The following is a 20,345-nucleotide window of genomic DNA, read 5'->3' on the forward strand; positions in this document are numbered from 1 at the left end:
AATCCTAAAGCACATACTTTGTATCAAGCACTGTACTTGACATTGAAAATATGAAATGAACATAATCCTACTCTCAAGAAACTCAGTCTAGTGAGGGAACAACTGCAAAAGCTTATCAGTGCTATGACAGAGGTATCCATTGTATGCCCTGGGTACAGATGCTCCAACGAGATTAAGGGGGAGGGTGAAAAGATCAGTGAGGACCTTTATCCTAGAGGTAAAACTACTTGAGTTGAATCATGAAGATTAGTAAGTAGTCAGGTAGATAAACGTGGGAGGTAGGAGTTAGTTAGGGAGGACAGGTGTTTTCTGTAGGGTTCTCCAGGTAGAACAGAACACGCAAAGACACAGATATATATAAGAGAACATAGCACTTTTGGAGAACTGTAAATTTGAAATGGCTAAGAATTACATGAGAGGAAAGTGGTGGCAAGCCAATCTATTAAGCCAACTTCAAACTACGTTCAACTTACAAACATGTAAGCAACTGGCCATGAGATAAAAACTGACCAAAATCAATGTAACCAGCTGATAAATGTAGAATTTGAACAAGAATATGACATCATAGTTAAAATCTGGAAAGTATTAGTTTCAATAAAGTGGTAATATCCACAAGGACACTTAAAACATTTCTTTTGGGGTGCCTGGGTGGCGCAGTCGGTTAAGCGTCCGACTTCAGCCAGGTCACGATCTCGCGGTCCGTGAGTTCGAGCCCCGCGTCGGGCTCTGGGCTGATGGCTCAGAGCCTGGAGCCTGTTTCCGATTCTGTGTCTCCCTCTCTCTCTGCCCCTCCCCCGTTCATGCTCTGTCTCTCTCTGTCCCAAAAATAAATAAATGTTGAAAAAAAAAAAAAACAAAAACATTTCTTTTCTGTGGCACAAAAACAGACACTCAAACCAATGAAATAGAATAGAGAACCCAGAAATAGACCCACAAACCTATGGCCAACTAATCTTTGACAAAGCAGGAAAGAATATCCAATGGAATAAAGACAGTCTCTTCAGCAAGTGGTGCTGGGAAAACTGGACAGCGATAAGCAGAAAAATGAACCTCGACCACTTTCTTACACCACACACAAAAATAAACTCAAAATGGATGAAAGACCTAAATATAAGACCAGAAGCCATCAAAATTCTCAAGGAAAAAGCAGGCAAAAACCTCTTTGATCTTGGCCGCAGCAACTTCTTACTCAACATGTCTCTGGAGGCAAGGGAAACAAAAGCAAAAATGAACTATTGGGACCTCATCAAAATAAAAAGCTTCTGCAGAGTGAAGGAAACAATCAGCAAAATTAAGAGGCAACCAACAGAATGGGAGAAGATATTTGCAAACGACATATCACATAAAGGGTTAGTATCCAAAATCTATGAAGAACTTATCAAACTCAACACCCAAAAAACAAATAATCTAGTAAAGAAATGGGCAAAAGACATGAATAGTACACTTCTCCAAAAAAGATATCCAGATGGCTGACCGGCACATGAAAAAATGCTCAACCTCACTCATCATCAGGGAAATAAAAATCAAAACCACAATGAGATACCACCTCACACCTGTCAGAATGGCTAACATTAACAACTCAGGCAACAACAGATGTTGGCGAGGATGCGGAGAAAGATCTCTTTTGCCCTGCTGGTGGGAATGCAAACTGGTGCAGCTTCTCTGGAATACAGTATGGAGATTCCTCAAAAAACTAAAAATAGAACTACCCTATGACCCAGTAATTGCACTACTAGGTATTTATCCAAGGGACACAGGTGTGCTGTTTCGAAGGGGCACATGCACCCCAATGTTTATAGCAGCACTATCAACAATAGCCAAAGTATGGAAAGAGCCCAAATGTCCATCAATGGACGGATGGATAAAGAAGATGTGGTATACATATACAAAGGAGTATTACTCAGCAATCAAAAAGAATGAAATCTTGCCACTTGCAAGATGGAACATGGATGGAACTAGAGGGTATTATGTTAAGCAAAATTAGTCAGAGAAAGACAAATATCATATAACTTCACTCATATGAGGACTTTAAGACACAGAACAGATGAACACAAGGAAAGGGAAGCAAAAATAATATAAAACCAGGGAGGGGGACAAAACATAAGAGACTCATAAATATGGAGAACAAACAGGGTTACTGGAGGGATTTGGGGAGGGGGCATGGGCTAAATGGGTAAGGGGCATTAAGGAAATCTACTCCTGAAATCACTGTTGCACTATATGCTAACTAATTCGGATGTAAATAAAAATTTTAAAAATTAAAAACAAAACCAAAAACATTTCACTTCCTTTCTGCTCTGTGCTGACAGCTAGCTCAGAGCCTGGAGCCTGTCTTCAGATTCTGTGTCTCCCTCTCTCTGTCCCTCCCCTGCTCATATTGTCTCTCTCTCTCTCTCTCAAAAATAAAACATAAAAAAAAAAAAAATTAAAAGAAAACCATTTCCTTTCTTATTTCTACTTGTCTGTATTTTCTACAATATTAAAATTTTAATTTTTGTATTTTATAATTTTACAATAAAATGGAATAAAAAATATTTTAAAGCTAAACTGCATTTGCAAGACATGCCTGTGTGCATATATCCACAAATGGAGGTCATTCCAAACTGAAGGAAGCTAACATATGATTATCTTACAGTGCAAGGATTATGGGCAATATTTTCTTGTTTATATATTTACCAAATAATTTATATGTTCTACAACAAACAATAAATTGGTTTTATAAGTAGGGGGAAATGTGTGTCTCCCCACCCCTGCCACACAAACACACAAAATAAAAGCATTTTTTATTTGCCACTACATGCTAACTCCTAATGCAAAGACAATGGCTGGGATAAACATAGGTCAAATGTCAACATATGCACAAAAAGAACCAAATTCTTTATTATACAGAAATTATGCTGTACTGAGATTATCCATATACACTGCTGTGGAGGAGGCCATCACCTAGGGCTAGTAAGCATTTTTGTCATGGGAAAATTTTCCTTATGGTGTTATTTTCTGGTCAGATTTGAATGTCAGTTTACATTCAGGGTGATAATCCACATTGCCATTTAACCTCAACTATAAAATGAAGTCTTCCATACATACATATACATACACACGGACATTTTGAAAAATGCTTAATTTTCCTAGTATGTTCCATGGTAGATGGTAAGATTTAGTGGATCTCTAAATATTCTTTTTTTTTTTTAACGTTTATTTATTTTTGAGAGACAGGGTGCGAGTGGGGAAGGGGCAGAGAGAGAGAGGAAGACACAGAATCCGAAGCAGGCTCCAGGCTCTCAGCTGTCAGCACAGAGCCAGACGCGGGACTCCAACCCATGAACAGTGAGATCATGACCCGAGCTGAAGTCAGTCACCCAACCAATTGAGTCACCCACGTGCCCCAGACCTCTAAATATTCTTAAACAATAAAATACACTGTCTCTCCTAAAGTCAACCCCAAACAATTTCAACCTTTGACAAGGGACTGTTACTGATATTAAAATATTATATGGTACATTTAGCTCAAGATTTCCCTAAAATATCATAGCTATACTTGACACCTGAAATACTGTAAGGTCATATAAATCTAGTTATATTCTTAATGTTACAATTTCTCTTCTCTTTCAATGTCTAAAGAAAATAAAGAATCTTAATTACTCAGTTATTTTTAAGCACTTTCTTTCTACTGCTCATTTTCATTTAATATCAGATCATAAGATCACCACTTGCTGAGGATGAGCAAACGATTCCACGAAATACATCCACTGTTAATCAACAGAAATCCTCTTAATTATCCATATACTTTCCAGGACAAACCAATGGAATGATGAAAATGAAAATATGTTCAAATTAACCACGTCCTCATAGAATCCATTTAAACAATATTTTCACAATCTTTTCTGTGACTAGTTTAAAATGTGTGATGTGAAATGTTAATAATCAAACCATCTCAATGTTGCCATTTCCATATGAGTTACTGAAGATAACCCAACAAACTAAATAATGACTCCAAGGCTCTTCTTCTTCTGTTGTCATTGAATTTTGACTCTGAAGGTACTTCAAACTTACTAAAGAAATGACATAATTTCAAAGAAAAAAAATATCATGAAGCTATTACCAACTCACTTCGTTACACACATTTGGCAATATTAGTAAAATGAGTATTCCTTCGGGGATAATCACTTTGAAGAAATACTTGGCTGTCTCTCTTCTTAAGTTTTAAAATTTAAATTCCAGTTAGTTAACATACATTGTAATATTAGTTTCAGATGTAATGGTGATTCAACATTTCCATACACCACTCCTTAATCCCCATCACCTATTCAACCCATCTCCCACATCCACTTCCCCTCTGGTAACCATCAGTTTGTTCTCTTTGTATACTTAAGAGTCTGTTTCTTGGTTAGCCTCTCTTTTTTTCTTGCTGCTTTGTTCGTTTGTTTCTTAAATTCCACATGAGTGAAATCATATGGTATTTGTCTTTCTCTGACTTAGTTTGCTTAGCATAATACTCTCTAGCCTTTAGCTCCATCCACATCATTGCAAATGGCAAGATTTCATTCTTTTTTTATGGCTGAGTAATATTCCATTGTGTGTGTGTGCGCGCACACGCACGCGCGCACACACACACACACACACACACAAATACGTACACATACATACCATATCTTCTTTATCCATTCATCAGTTGATGGACAGTTGGGCTGTTTCCATTTGACTGTCTCTTTTAAAGTTAAAAATATGCTTTATTTTATGACACAGCAATTACATTCTTTTTTTAGAAATATTTATTTATTTTTGGGAGAGCGCAGGTGAGGGAGGGGTAGAGAGAAGGGGACAGAGGATCCCAAATGGGCTCTGTGCTAACAGGCTGACAGCAGTGAGCCCGATGTGGGGCCTGAACTCATGAACCGCGAGATCATGACCTGAGCTGAAGTTGGACACTGAACAAACTGAGTCACCCAGGTGTCCCGACCCAGCAATTACATTCTTAGGCACTTACCAAGAGAAATAAAGACACATGTCCACAAAAAGACTTGTACAAACTGTATACAGCTTTATACATAGTAGTCAAAAAATGGAAATAATCTAAATGTCTATCAATAAACAGATAAATTGTGGTACAGTAATATAATAGAACATATTCAGCAATAAAAAAGAATAAATTACTGATAAACAACAAAATGGACAAATGTCAAAAACATATTGGTCAAAAGAAAAAAGACACAAAACAATGTATGCTATATGAGTGCATTTATATGAAGCTGAAGAACAGGAAAAAAAAATCTTAGTGGCAAATCAGAACAGTAATTGCATAGGGGGGATGAGTACTAACTGGAAGGGGATACAAAGAAACTTTCTCAGATTATGCAAATATTCTATGTCTTGAAAATGAGGTTACATAAGTGTATAAATGTCAAACTCAGTACACTTCAGATTTGTGTGTAAATTTTACATTAATAAAAATCTAAATAAGTAAAATAAAACCCAAACCAGAAAGATGTAAATGTACTAGGATTGTTTTATTCTAGTAGGAACAGAAAAGGCTTAAATCCTGCATCTTGCTAATTCGTCAGCCAGTAATATTGAGCATCTGTGCACACTGACCCTGTCATAGAATTATTGAATTAATAGAATAAAACTGGTATATAAGCTCATGTCTTCCATTTTTGCTATGTAAGACATAAGAAAAATAAACATTCACACCTACAGTAATATTGAGAAAAGCAAAATTTTTTCATCAATACCTGAACCAAGAGTAGGCTCCCTATGATACAAAATTGGGCATAAGGAATGAAAAAAAAAATAAGAATTTATTGAACAGTATATTGCTTTATAACAAGGTGAAAACAGTGTTTGCTGAAAGTCTCCAAACCTATTCTTCTGTACATTTTCCCAATAATATAAAACTCATTCATGTGCCAGACACTGTTCTAAGGACTTAACATAACTCATTTAATGTTAACAACTGTATGAGATAAGTACTATTATTATCCCCATTTTACAGATTTAAAAAACTGAGGTATAGAGAGGTCAAGCACTTGCCCAAGGTCACACACAGACAGAGCCAAGCACAAGTCTCAAGCAGTCTGGCACCAAGGCCCAAGCTCATAACCACAACACTACAAAATAGCCTTTGGCCTGCTTTTCTAAAATGTTTCTTAAGCACCTCTTTTCTGCCTGTGCCACACAATTTCACTCCTGCAATATACTTCAAGGTCCATACACCCAATTTATTCCTGATTTTTCCAGCAAAATCACTAAATCAACATCCCTCCAATTATATTCTAGAAGTGGTAACTTACAAGGAGACTAAAAATATTTTTTAAATAGCTATTTGTTGATTTTTAATTAAGAGCTAACAGAAAGGGACGCCTGGCTGGCTCAGTCAGTATAACATGTGAGTTTTCATCTCGGGGTTGTGAGTTCCAGCTCCATGTTGGGGGTAGAGATTACTTAAAAAATAAAATCTTAAAAAACAAAAAAGAAAAAGACCAAATAGAGAAAGTCCTGAGAGTGACAGTAAATTGCAGAATTCTTTCCTACCTGACCTGAGATTCAAGACTGCTTTAGATAAAATGAAAATTTGATTTTTTTTGGTATTTTGGTGTGCAAGTCAGATGATTTTAACTTATATGCTTTAAAAAATTTTTTTTAATATTTATTTATTTTTTGAGACAGAGAGAGGGAGGGAAAGGGAGAATGAATGAACAGGGGATGGGCAGAGAGAAAGGAAGACACAGAATCTGAAGCTGGCTTCAGGCTCTGAGCTGTCAGCACATAGCCCAACAGGGGGCTCGAATTCATGAACTGTGAGATCATGACCTGAGCTGAAGTTGGAGGCTTAACCGACTGAGCCACCCAGATGCCCCTAACTTACACGATTTTTAATCGCATGTTATTTAACACTGTCTAATATAGTTCAAATCATCCCCCCAAATACTAAAAATCACTCTACAGAACACTGTGAAGGTCAACTGATAAATACAAAAGATTGCTTCTGCTTTCAAGGAATTTTCTAGCCCAACATCTCTCATATTAAACTAGGATGTGGGTCTAAACCTAGGGTCTACTGAATTCCCAATCCCTACATCCAGGGTGAGAAGAGGCATGTGGTAATAATGCAGTAGTATCTCACTGTGTTTGCCCAACCCAAAGTCACAATGACTTTTTTCTCCCTCATTTTTTCCTATTAGTTTTGTAATTTTAGCTTATATATAGGTCTATGATCCAATTTGAGTTAATTTTTATATATGGTGCAATGTAACAGTCGAGGTTCATTATTTTGCACATAGATGTCCAATTGTTCCAGCATGATTTGTTGAAAAGATTGAGACCAATGCATCTTAATGTAACAGAACACAAAAAGTGTGTACGTTTCAGATTCTATACTGTAACTCATCTTTAAGAAATTACAACTAACTGGGGTGCCTGGGTGGCTCAGTTGGTAAAGCGTCTGACTTCAGCTCAGGTCATGATCTCATGATCCATGAGTCAGCACAGAGCCTAGAGCCTGCTGCGGATTTTGGGTTTCCCTCTCTCTCTCTCTGCTCCTCCCCTGCTCGCTCTCTGTCAAAAACAAAAACAAACAAAGAAAAAAAACATAAAAAAATAATAAAGAAATTACTAACTGAAAAGGGTATTAAAGCACCCCTCTCTTTTTAAACTATGTATCTGTATAAGGCTGGATACTTCATATATTTCGACCAAAACACCACAACACAACAAATTGCAGAAACAGAAATGAGAATCCAGCTGCCTTTCATTAATCCAGACATTATTTGCACTAGCATGTAACGGATTTATTACAGATACTTTAATAAGTTAATACTTAAATTTTTTCTCAGTTCTAATTTCAAATAGTGACTATCAGTACATATAACCCACATAAACAAAAGCATTCTGCTGGCCTCAATAATTTTTTAGAATGCAAAGGAGTTCCAGACCAAAACCAAACGACCACAATCTGTCTCTTCAATTACTGAAATCATCCTTGTGATAGCTAGAGTTAATACATCTAAATGGAAATCAAAACTTGTGTTTAAGTCCTTTCGACAGCTTACTGCTCTTCTTAGCATCAAGACTAACCTGGCCCACAAATCCTGCATGATCAAACTTCCCAGTCTTTCCTAGCTCCATTCTCCTCATTCTCTAAAATAATAGTGTTTTTTTCAGTAGAGGCCTTACATGCAACAAGCTCCACCAGTCCCCAGAGCCTTTGCATTGCCTCTTCCTTAAGCCTGAAATGTGTTCCCCTCCCCTCTTTTGCCTAGTTAATTCCTACTCACCCTTTAGACCTTAACTCAATCAAACATTACCTGATTTTCCTTACCCTCACCCTCAGGTTAGATCAAGTTCCTCTTTTATGTATTCTTACAGCTCCTCTATATTTCTGTGATAGGATTTTTCAGTTTGGGAGTTAATACTTTGAGAGTTATATGATTTAATATAAATATAATAATCATACACAAAACTATTAGATAAAATTTTGCCTATGTGCCATATGCAGTTTTTCCCAAGGTCAATAGTGCTCATTAGATTCTCAAAGTAGTCCATAACACCTGTGTAGTGAAGGATTAACCCTACCAAAGATAGGCATGGCCTTTTCCTTTGGCTATCGGGAAGTGGTATCTAGGCTTCTGGAACTTCTTACCTAACAGAAGTGTCTTTCTTCCTGTGGCTTCTGGCCATTGGACAAATGGGATTTAGAGTGGGGGCTCTGAACCATACTTTATCAATTCCTATCTGGAGAGGAAACTGAGGCAAAAAGCATTAGTGTGACCTACAGGAGGGGCTAGAGACTAACAGTCAGCCATGCAGGCAGTTTGTAATTGAGCCCCAACAAAACTGTAGACACCAAAGACTTGGGTAAATTTCCCTAGCTGGTAATACCCTGTGTTGTACTGTCATATACTGTGGCCAGGAGGCAGTAACGCCATTCCTGAATCCATGGAGATGATGACAGGAAGTTCTATATTTGGTCCCCTCTTGAATCTGCCCTATGTGTCTCTTTCCTTTGGTTAATTTTAACCTGTCTCCTCACCCTGTAATAAATTCTAAGAGCTTTCAGTGAGTTCTGTGAGTCCTTTTTAGTGAATTCTCAAGCATGAATGTGGTCAAGGGGACTCCTAAACTTGCAACTGGTGTCTGAAATGAGGGCAGTCTTGCAGTGACTATTCTCTTGGAGTTTGGAGTTTGGCTAAACTTATTACAACCCAAACAAGATTAAAAACCCACAGGTTAGACCAGGAGTTCCTCGAGAGCAGAAACTTTATCAATATGACATGTAGTAAAAAAAATTTACAATATTGAATATTGAAATAAATTGATAGGAAAGTAGCATTCTCTAACAGTAATAGCGGTAATGTTAATAATAATGAAGATGAAGATGATAAAAACAGCAACCATTTACTGCATGCCTTTACTGCAGTCTCTGTTTACAGGTGAGGAACACAAGGATTAGAGTGAAATGGCTTGCTCAAGACCATACTAGTGACAAAGACAGTATGTAAGCCCTGATTTAACTAATTTTAAGGCCTATGCACTTTCCTATATTGTATCTCCTAAGACAAGCAAAGGAAGTTTAATATTCTATTTTGCAAAGAACAAATACAAATATCTAGCATTATCACCACTAAAATTGTATCATTAAAGACTAGCAATTGTCAGCACAGTCCAAAATGTGGAACACTTAACTTTGTCTCTTCTAACTAGATGATAGTCTACGCATTCTGATGCTTACTTATAGCTTGCCTTTGAAATTCTTCTAAATAGAATATGAGCTACAAAGGTTAAAAGCAAACCAAAAGCTAACTTGTTGTGTATTGCTATCAAATGCTAAACACAAACTGCAAATACCTGAGGTGGATAGATAACATTTCTACCAAGAAAATATATAGTACCCAGATTTGTAAGCTACGAGCATCAAGTGCTTTCTTACATTTTTCTCTACAAATTTTTCATTCTCTCTACAGATTTCTTTCACATCCTAGAACTGTTCTGCTATTCTCTAAGAAAGGCTGAAGGGAACTAGAATCTGTCAGTTCATGCAAGACAAGCTGGACTGTTTCAAGCTAAATATTCTACTCAAAGGTCTTTAAAAGGCCTTTTCACCTTGAAACTAGACTTGTTAGTCAAGAAATAAATAAACACAGATCTTACCCCAAAATATATATATAGCTGTATAGCAACCAGGAGACACTCTGAACAGAGCACTTTTTATTTTTAGTAATCATAAGAAAAACACAACGTGTTCAGGCAACTGGCTGTAATTAATTAATCAATTACATTAATTGGCTTTATGTAGGTCCAGAACAAACATTACATAATAAACACTATTTGTTGAAATTACTTTAAAATTCACTATCATACTTCCACTAGATATGAAAACAGTCAAGTTGTGCTATGTCAATTCTGGCAAACCAATCACGATAATAAAATTGTCTTAAGAGTGGAATAGTCTGGGTCTACATTAAAAAATAATAATTAAAAGAGTACTGAGTGATGTGAAATACAGGCAATATGAAGGAGAGAAAGTGAACATAAGTAGAGCACAAGAAAGAACGAGGACACGCTAATGAATCAGACATACACACTAATGCCCGCAAATAACCCACAGAGACAGAGAAAGTACCTGGAAAGCTGTGAGTGCGCCAGTCCCTGGGTTATACAGGCATCGCAGCGAAGGCATGCTGTCCGCCAGGCTGGAGCAGCCCAGCCACAGAGACCTGGGCATAGAGCACTGCAGAGAGAGGACAACTATGAGATGGGACAGTATGAGACAGGATGGCACAGATTACAGGAATTTTCAAAGCTTGGCTGAATGTAATACTCCAGTTGCAGCTGGCCTTTATGATAGAAACATATTCAAGAAACATACTACTTACAAGTTGTAACCCCAGAGAGAACCTCAAAAGGGGCACTAGTGGCCAAAAGGCAAGGGGAAAGAAAGGAGGTTACAGATCAAAGAAACAAATATCTAGTGAAAATTTTTTCTCTGTTCTTTTACGTAGGAGTCCAAAGGAAATCTACTTCTTAATCCAATAATCAATTCTTTTTCTCTCTACACCTCAACCCATCTCCCATAAATTCACCACAGGGTGAAATACTGCACAGACTAAGCAGCAAAAGGAACCCTTCATGGTAGCATTTCATTATCAGGAATGGTAAATTAGAAAACAAAATACAAGAGAAAAGTTGGTGTTTTTTAGAAGGTGGGGAGGAGGAAAAGAGAAAGTATCATACCCCCACAGCTTTGACAGCGACCAACTCTGCACAGTTTGCATATGTTTTATGTATCTTGTTAGTCTGCTATTCATTAACCGAAATGCATAGTTACCATAGCAGCTGCCTCTTCATCTTTCCAGATGGATTGGGGGGCGAGGAGGGGGGGGCAACTCAAACAGAAGGGAAAACAACAAAGGAAGAGAGACAAGGATGGAAAAAGAGAAAGAAAGAGAAAAAGAGAAAGAACCCAAAAAAGTTACTGGTATTAAAACCTCCTAAACAGAAAGATATGTGTGAGTATAAATATACACAGTGTATTCAGTAGCAAAAAAGAGCAGAAAGGATTTTTAGTAACATTAATTAAACACTATCAGTATTACTGCTCCTATAATCTTATAAAATAATATATCTTTTAAAAGAATTTTTACATGCTTCAAGTTTCTCTAAATGTATCCCCACCGGAGGTTTGGTCCATCAACTTGGGTGCTATTACAATCTAATAGTACTAAAAAAACTAAACACCTGATCATATGTAAAAACAGGAATACATATTTTAAAATATAGCAGTCAATACACATAATATTAAACTTGAAATTATAACTTTTGAAATATTTAGTATCATGGGACTTTTTTATTTTTTTTTTTAATGTTTATCTATTTTCAAAAAGAGAGAGAGAGGAGACAGAGCATGAGCAGGGGAGGGACAGAGAGAGAGGGAGACACAGAATCCAAAGCAGGCTCCAGGCTCTGAGCTATCAGCACAGAGCCTGACGTGGGGCTCGAACTCATGAACAGCAAGATCATGACCTGAGCTGAAGTTGGATGCCCAACCAACTGAGTCACCCAGGTGCCCAGGACTTTTTTATTCTTAAAATACCCTAGTTGTAGGAATTAATATTAGGAAACAAAACATGGTATTTATTGCTCACACTCCCTATAACTGATATAAGAAGTGTGCAATGAAAACGACTCCAAAAAATCATCTGGTCTAGATCCTGCTTTCAGGTCATTATTTCCTCATTTTACAATTAAGGTGACTGATACCCAGGAAAAATTGAAGTATTTATTCATGATCATGAATTTAGAAAGCAGAGAAGTAGGTACTGGAAAACTGGCCTATTGCTTTTTAAGTGCCCTGCCTCCCTCCATCCATCCCTAGGTCATAATGTGGAGACATGAGACTTCAAAGAAGGGTATCTGCTAAAGGCATCACTGGATAACACACCAACCAAAATAGCTACGCTGCTTTCAACTACTACAACAATCTCCTGACTTTGTTCACTGTTCCCAATGTTCCTTCACCACAAGCTATAATCCATTCATTTTATGAAGAGCAACTAAGTAGAATAATTGTGTTCACCTTACTATCGTGTCACTCTCGCCAATAATTCATAATGGCTCCCTCTATCTACTGTAAACCCAAGCACTCTATTGATCTGATCTTTCCCTACTGCCTACATTAACACTTTCTCTGTCCTTCCAATTGGCCCTGGCACTCTAGCTAATAACTAACTTGATATTTTGTTCAAATATCCATCTTACTCCCATCCTTTGAACCTGTAATTTCCTTCTCCCTTTCACCCTACCAATGTACATCTCCCATTTACTTCAGCTCTCCTTAGAACTATTTATACTAATTGCAGTCTCATTCAGTAGGTCTCAGTAGCAGAGATTCTCATATTGTCAGAAGGCAATAGGGAGAAGAGATTAAGGGGGAGCAGGACAAAAAAAGTTTCTTTCTCCCTGAGAATCGCTGTTTTCATATTACTGCTCTACCACAGAGGTTATAAAGTTCTTCGCTAAAGTGTTTTTTTAAATAAATGATGTTGAAAAATTTCTAAGTCTAGGGGCACCTGGGTGGCTCAGTCACTGGTTGAGTGTCCAACTCTTGATTTCAACTTAGGTCATTATCTCACAGTTCGTGAATTCAAGTCCCGCACGGGGCTCTGCACTGATAGTGCAGCGCCTGCTTCAGATTCTCTCTCTCCTTCTCTCTCTGCCCCTCCGCTGCTCACTCACTCTCTCAAAAATAAACATTTTTTAAAAAAAATTCTAAGTCAGAGGTGTCTGGGTGGCTCAGTTGGTTAAGAATCCAAATCTTGATTTCAGCTTAGGTCATGATCTCAAGGTCATGGGATTGAGCACCACGTCAGGCTCGATGCTGAGTGTGGAGCCCTGCTTGGGATTTCTTCTCTCCCTCTCTCTCTCTGTCCCTCCCCTGCTCATGTTCTCTCTCTCTCTCTCAAAATAAAGAAATAAACATTAAAAAAAAAAAAAAGTTAAAAAAAATGTCTAAGTCTAGGGGTACCTGGCTGGCTTAGTTGGAAGATCATGCAACTCTTGATCTCAGGGTTGTGAGTTCAAGCCCCATGTTGGGCATAGAGATTACTTAAAAAAATAAATTTTTTAAAAAAACTTGTAAGTCTAATTTTTTAGTCATTTATTCAACAAAGATTTATTGAGCATTTTCTTTGTACTGTTCTAGAGACCAGGGATAGAACAATGAACAAGAGACAAAAATCCATTCTAGTGACATTCTGTCAAACTTAAATTATTCTATGTTTAAAATCTTTAATGTAAGAAACAAAACCACAAAAATCCAAAAACTTGTTTTTGAGAGTTGAGAGTTTCTCTCATGGTTAACGAGAGACACTACACATTATAAAGCAATTGGTTAAAGTTCTATGTATGCCAGGTAGAAAAGAAAATCTCATCCTGGAGAAGGGACTGAATTTCAGAAAACTGGTAGAGTAAGGGAGAATAAAAAAGAGCGAATGAAAATACAGTAGAGGAAAAAGGAAATGGTAGAACGAAAAAGCAGTAAGCACTGGAAGACAGCTTTACTTCCCTTCGTAAGAGGTATATGGCTCATGCGCTTTATGCCACACTGAAGCCATCTGCATGATCACTTCCTTTTTATTAACTATGCATATTTGTTTGTATTTGTGAACACTCCCTGGTAAGTTTTTAAGGCACTCTTTTTGTAATGTTTTGTCTCCTTCATTTTATATTAGATCCTGGGTTATTTTTGCAGTATGTCCTTGATTAATTATTGTAACTTCCTTACTATTACTCATTCTAACACTCTTCCTTATTCATTCATCCCTATCCTCCATCGAAATTCCTAACTAAGAATTTGAAAGGACTTACCCCATCCCTTTAAACTAAAATTTCAAAATAAAATTATAATCAATAATGAAACAAAGACACCCAGAAAAGCCACTAGATATACTGGGATGATTTCTAAAACAGCATTAACTTGCAAACACCACGCAGAGGATGCATTTTCCATTATTACAAGACAATTGGTATGGGTATGAAAACTACACTTGCATATAGTCAGATCTGAGCATTATCATAAGATTTTATACATTATAGCTCAATTTAAAAACCAATTTGAAAATTGGTTTGTATTATAACAATTAATCTTACCCATACTGGTAAATGCCACTTAAAAACATTGAGGGAAAAAAATATAATCACAAAATTAATGGAATAGGCTGTAACTTCTACTCTACCTCTTTCCCTTCTATCTTCACATTTAGGAGTATTTTCTAAATGAAGGGGGAAATCAAAAGAAATTTGGGTAACAGGTGGAAGTAAGTAAGTAAGTAACAGGTGGAAAGGAGTGTCACTTTGGTTACTATTCTTATGTATTCTATATAATTCAGGGCCATCCTGACTGGTTAATTTCTGACAAAGACCTAAGACTTCTTTTGTCCTTCAATGTTTAATATATAATCCCCTTTAAAGCTTACCTTTAAAACCCCGAAGAGCACAAATAGTTTTCTACTTGAAGTTTAGGCTGCAAAATATTTAAATTTCTAAGGTTTTCTCTCTACATTAATTAAAAAAAATTTTTAATTAAAAAAAGCAGATTCGTGGGGCACCTGGGTAGCTCAGTTGGTTAATTGTCTGACTTAGGCTCAGGTCATGATCTCACCGTTCCTGAGTTCGAGCCCCGTGTCGGGCTCTGTGCTGACAGCTCAGAGCCTGGAGCCTGCTTCAGATCCTGTGTCTCCTGCGCTTGCACACCCACGCGCGCGCGCTCTCTCTCTCTCTCTCTCAAAAGTAAACATTAAAAAAAAAAAAAGGCAGGTTCTAGAGACATCTGGGTGGCTCAGTCAATGAGGCATCCGACTCTTGATTTTGGCTCAGGTCATGATCTCAGGGTTTCATGAGTGAGAGCTCCACATCGGGCTCTGTGGACTGGCTGCTCAGAGCCTGCTTGGGATTCTCTCTCCTTTGCTCTCTGCCCCTTCCCCACTTGTGCTCTCTCTGTCTCTCTCAAAATAAACTTAAAAAAAAAAAAAAAAAGCAGGTTCTAATAATTTAGAACTGCAATCTAGCAACTACATCCTCACATTTAAATATTTAATTTCTGTTAACTGTTAAAGAGCTTGTGAATGACCTACTCCTTAAATGTTACTCCTATGCAATCTCAAAAGATACAACAGTTTAGATCATACGTGTGCCTTCATCCTATACAAATCCAGTCCTACACAGCACATGTTTGTCTCTTCAGCTTTCTCCATTTAACCTCATTCCAACTAACTCTACTCTGCAAAATCAAAGAAAGTTGAAGGCCATAATAATTACAACTGAATTCTGTTATCCAACTGAGTAAGTTTACCAGCTTTTGAAAAGCAGACACAGCATTTTAAAAAATCCTTGAACATGTTTTCTACTACTTGGAAGAATCAGAAAGAGATTGAAATGTTGCAACAAAGGGCCTCCAGTGCTTCAAGAAGAATATACTACCGAGTGCCCTTCAGGTTCAACAGTACAAATTCATTTTCACAGAAAAACTGAAAACCTTGACTCCTCCCCCTACTTGGCTGCCTAGAGAAAAGTCACAGTTCCTCTTCACTGATAGAGAGCCCTGCAGGCAAAGGGCTGGCCTCAGCATTTACTATATGAAAGCTGAATGACAAAATCTCCTAAACTCAGGTCCCTGTTGGTCAACTTCTAGGAGTAATAGAAGCTATAATAATCAACAATAAAAAGATTGCTGCATTGAGAGTTTGTGTATCCTTAAGCCATGGAATAGAAGAATTCCCTTTTCACTACTATATCAACTAAAAAGTCAGGCCAAGAGAACTACAGTATTCCATAGGCCATGTAATAGATTCAGAATCTACCTATACAAATTCAATGATTGCCTCTTAAGAATCCCCATTTAGTTCACTCACTTTAAAAATGAAACTCTACATGTCACATAGGATAGTCATATCTGCCTAGCCTTATTGCACAAGGTTGTGATAAAATTAAAATTAAAATAAGAGTACAAAAGAAAAAACATATAAATTGGCATCATTACTAAGAACAGAATTCCATGAATGTCACTTGCATTTCAAAATGTTCTGGGAAGCCATTGCGAACCGCAGACCATAGAATCAATAAATTAATCCGTCAATCAAATACTTACTGTTCTTTACCAGAATGGATACATACGGAGTACAAGAGAAGAACCAAAATTTATCAGGCATTAATTGTGCTAGACCCTTTAAATACATTATACCATTTAATGACTACAATCCACGTCAAAGGGTTATTAATATTTCACTTAAACTCGAGAGTAAACTCGAGTTCAGAAGAGTTACAGTAACTACATGGCAATGACAGAAATAAGACCCTAATGTGTTTGTCTACCCAAACCCAAAGATTCACCACAACAACGACCTGTTCTCAAGTAGTTTACACTCTATCTTAGGGAGATAAATTAACCAACACAAACAGTAACTGCCAGGAAAAACAGAAGAATGTATTAAATTGTGTTAGACAACAGCTGCTGTATAAGTTTAATTAAAATTTAGAAAACTTCAGACACAGCCTTTAATTTTATTGTAGCACTTGTTATTATATGTAATTTAATTATATATTTGCTCCTCTATCAGCCTGTAGTCCTCAGAGAGATGAGTCATATATATATATGTATTCTTTTTAATCTCCAGTATCTGGTCATAGTAGATACTCAATAAATGTGAGCTTATGGTGAGAGATCATGGACACCTACATACCACAGAGAAAGAAACATTTTTTACTTATGGAATAGTAAAAACACTGATAAAATAACAATGGTTACTTTACTAACACCAATCTTACTAGACTGGAAGATCTTACTAGACTGGTGTTGGATAAAGCTCTTTCACAATTCATTATCTTACTTACCTGTAAAACAATCTAGCAAGGTAAATAAGATCCAGAGGGGTTAAATAAATTAACAAAAGTTGATGGGTACCTAGCAAGCAAGCAGTAAAAATGGGATTCAAAACTAGGTATTTTAGTACCTAGGATAGTCCCACATAAAAATGGCACTTAAAAAGGAATCCCACCCAGGAGGCTGTTGTAATCATCAAAGTAATGGCCATGGAGAAGATAAATGTACATCAAAAGAAAAATCAACAGGATTTAATGACAGACTATAAGGAAAGAAGGAGTACAGTCAGAAATGACTGTAAGATTTCAAATTTGAAGGACTAGAAGGACGGTGGTAGCACTGTTGGACAAGGCAGGAGGAAAGTGAGCTAGATAAGCTCAGAAATCATTAATTTGACATGATAATACACCTCTAGTATGTAAAAATTTAGCATGAAAGCTTGGATATAAACGTGTAAAGATTACATAGATGTGGGAATCACTGAGTTCTACATAAGCACTAGGTTAAAAGCATTTGCTGTAAAAATACTAGTGAGGTTTTTTTAAATAAAATTTTATTCCTCTTTCCTTGTCTCCTTTCCTATTTGAAAAATTCAATTCAACAGCCATTAAGTAAGAACAGGCTAAGTGGGCATCCCGCTGAGTGGTAGAAGTGGTAGCTGTAGTGACCCGATACAGGCTTTTGGAGTCCAAGTAGTAGGAGAAAGGTGTCTCTGAGGGGTTAGAGGCCTGCCACAGTTTCAGAGCTCAAGCTGGGTGAGGGAAAAAATATGCACAAGACGGTGGCCTGGCAGGGGGTACCACACCCTAGGGGACTGAGAAAGGCTTCCACATGGGGGACCAGAATGGCAGGAGCAGGATGATGAGGGATGTGATGGAGCAGGGCAGGGCAGGAAGGCAGGGCAGCAAGGGTTCCCAAAGTGAACAGAAGACATTCATTGAGAGTGGAGGGATATTGGCCCAACACTGAGTTTCAGACCCAGTGGGATAAGCAGGGTGGAGGGGCAGTGGCCCAAAACAGTGTTTCAGACCCAATGGGAGAGGAGCCCAATGCAAATAATCAGAAACCTAAAGAGTAAGGAAAACATCCACACAGAATATGAGGTAGGGAATGAAGAGCCTTCTACTAGCAACGGGAGGTGAGTTATATAGGAGGATTGATCAAATAAGGGGGTAGATCAAATACTGAGGATAGAAGCAAGACTTCTCATAAAGTTACAAGATACAGAAAAGAAAAACTGAATGAATGCTATGTTGCTGAACTACAATTAAAGATATTGTGAGCTCAAAGCTTACAGTACATGGAGAAATTTCTAGGTAAATGATATATATGTATGTGTACATACATACACATTACAGATACAGGTTTCCACTGCTATCCAAAAGTAGAGTGTTCCTATGAAACCTTTCGTAAGCTAAAATGGCATAAAGCAAGGAAAGAATTACCATGAATTTATATGGAAACATTTTTAGTGTTCCCAGACCCAAAAAAAAATAACCTCTCCTAGGATCTTCTGATACCTCACAGCACATCTTGCTAATGGACACACAAAATAAAAGGAGATAAAGCAGGAGCGCCTGGGTGGCTCAGTCGGCTAAGCGTCCGACTTCAGCTCAGGTTAAATAAACGTTAAAAAAAAAAATTTAAGGGGCGCCTGGGTGGCTCAGTCGGTTGAGCATCCGACTTCGGCTCAGGTCATGATCTCGCAGTTCGTGGTTTCGAGCCCCGCATCAGACTCTGTGCTGACCTCTTGCTCAGAGCCTGGAGCCTGCTTCGGATTCTGTGTCTCCTTCTCTCTCTGCCCGTCCCCTGCTCACGCTTTGTCTCACTCTGTTTCTCAAAAATAAATAAATGTAAAAAATTTTAAAAAAAAATTAAAAAAAAAAAGGAGATAAAGCAAAGATGTTCATAAAGCTATGGAGGCTTGATGCTGAGATGCTGAGTATAATTCTTGGAGAAGGAGCATGACAGTGCCACTCTTACTGCTCCAGGGAATAGTACGCTCCCTCTACCACAATTGACAGCAAAACAAATACCGAATGCTACTTTTACTTGTCTCCTTTTTTCATAAAAGTGAGAATCTCCTTCATATTTCTTTTGGTTAGTGAAAACAGGTACTAATGTAGGTCTTTTATAAAAGCAAAATGATATGAAGCAGGAGATACCTGTACACAAAAACACACCCCCGTTCTATCATTTGAGAAGGCTCACTAACTGTAACCCCCTAATAGCAATGAATACATTTAACGATCCTAAATATCACTCTCCAAGCTGCTTAGAACAATGGCTGAATCCAGGACTCGGGCAGGAAAAAGTTTAAGATGAGCAAAGAACATTTTCTCATGGTACTCAAAGGATAACGGAAACATGGCAAAATGACATGGGGCCAGTATGAAATGCTCTCACAGGATAAATTTGAGACAAATCAGATATCAAAATAATGATAATAGTGGATTATAACTGTGGTAGGCAAAATGTAACATACTCCCTAATGATCCCTACTTCTTGGCATTCACAACCCTTGTGTAATCCTATCGATGCCCTTAAGTATGGGACAGCCTAATACCTTCTAAGTTACATAAAACAGTAACTTCCATCTTACTAACAGACACTACTGCCTTCTTGGCTTGGATGTATTAATGAAGCAAGTAGTCCACATGGCAAAGAACTGAGGATGGCCTCCTACCAACAGCCAGTTAGGAATTGAGGCTCTCAGTCCAACAGCCCTTAAAGAAAGGAATTCTGCAACAAACAAACAAACAAACAAACAACGACGACATGTAACAAAAAACAAAAAACATGTAAGCTTGCAAGTGGATCTCTCCTCAATCACGCTTTCAAATGAGACCTCAGCCCTGGCCTACCCCTTGATTACAGCCTCATGAGAGATGTTGAAGCAAAGGATTTGGGTCAGCCATGGCCAGGCTCCTGACCCAAAGGAACTGCAAGATAATAAATGTGTGTTGCATGTTAT

At 37.6% G+C, this 20,345-nt stretch overlaps 1 protein-coding gene across 3 annotated transcripts in view; it reads right to left on the bottom strand.

Annotated features, from left to right (window-relative positions):
* The window catches only part of BTRC (beta-transducin repeat containing E3 ubiquitin protein ligase), a 181,696-nt gene that overhangs the window by 107,878 nt on the left and 53,473 nt on the right, over positions 1 to 20,345 (bottom strand). For 2 of the 3 annotated variants that reach the window (XM_030334517.1, XM_030334516.1), the window contains exon 2: positions 10,619 to 10,726. The exons of the other annotated variant lie outside the window; for it this stretch is intronic. In XM_030334517.1, coding sequence (XP_030190377.1) covers positions 10,619 to 10,726 — 108 coding nt within the window. The remainder of the gene's footprint in view (positions 1 to 10,618; positions 10,727 to 20,345) is intronic. 3 annotated transcript variants of the gene reach the window in all.

Source organism: Lynx canadensis, chromosome D2 (genome assembly GCF_007474595.2).
Source record: "Lynx canadensis isolate LIC74 chromosome D2, mLynCan4.pri.v2, whole genome shotgun sequence".
In the NCBI taxonomy this organism is placed as follows: Eukaryota; Metazoa; Chordata; class Mammalia; order Carnivora; family Felidae; genus Lynx; species Lynx canadensis.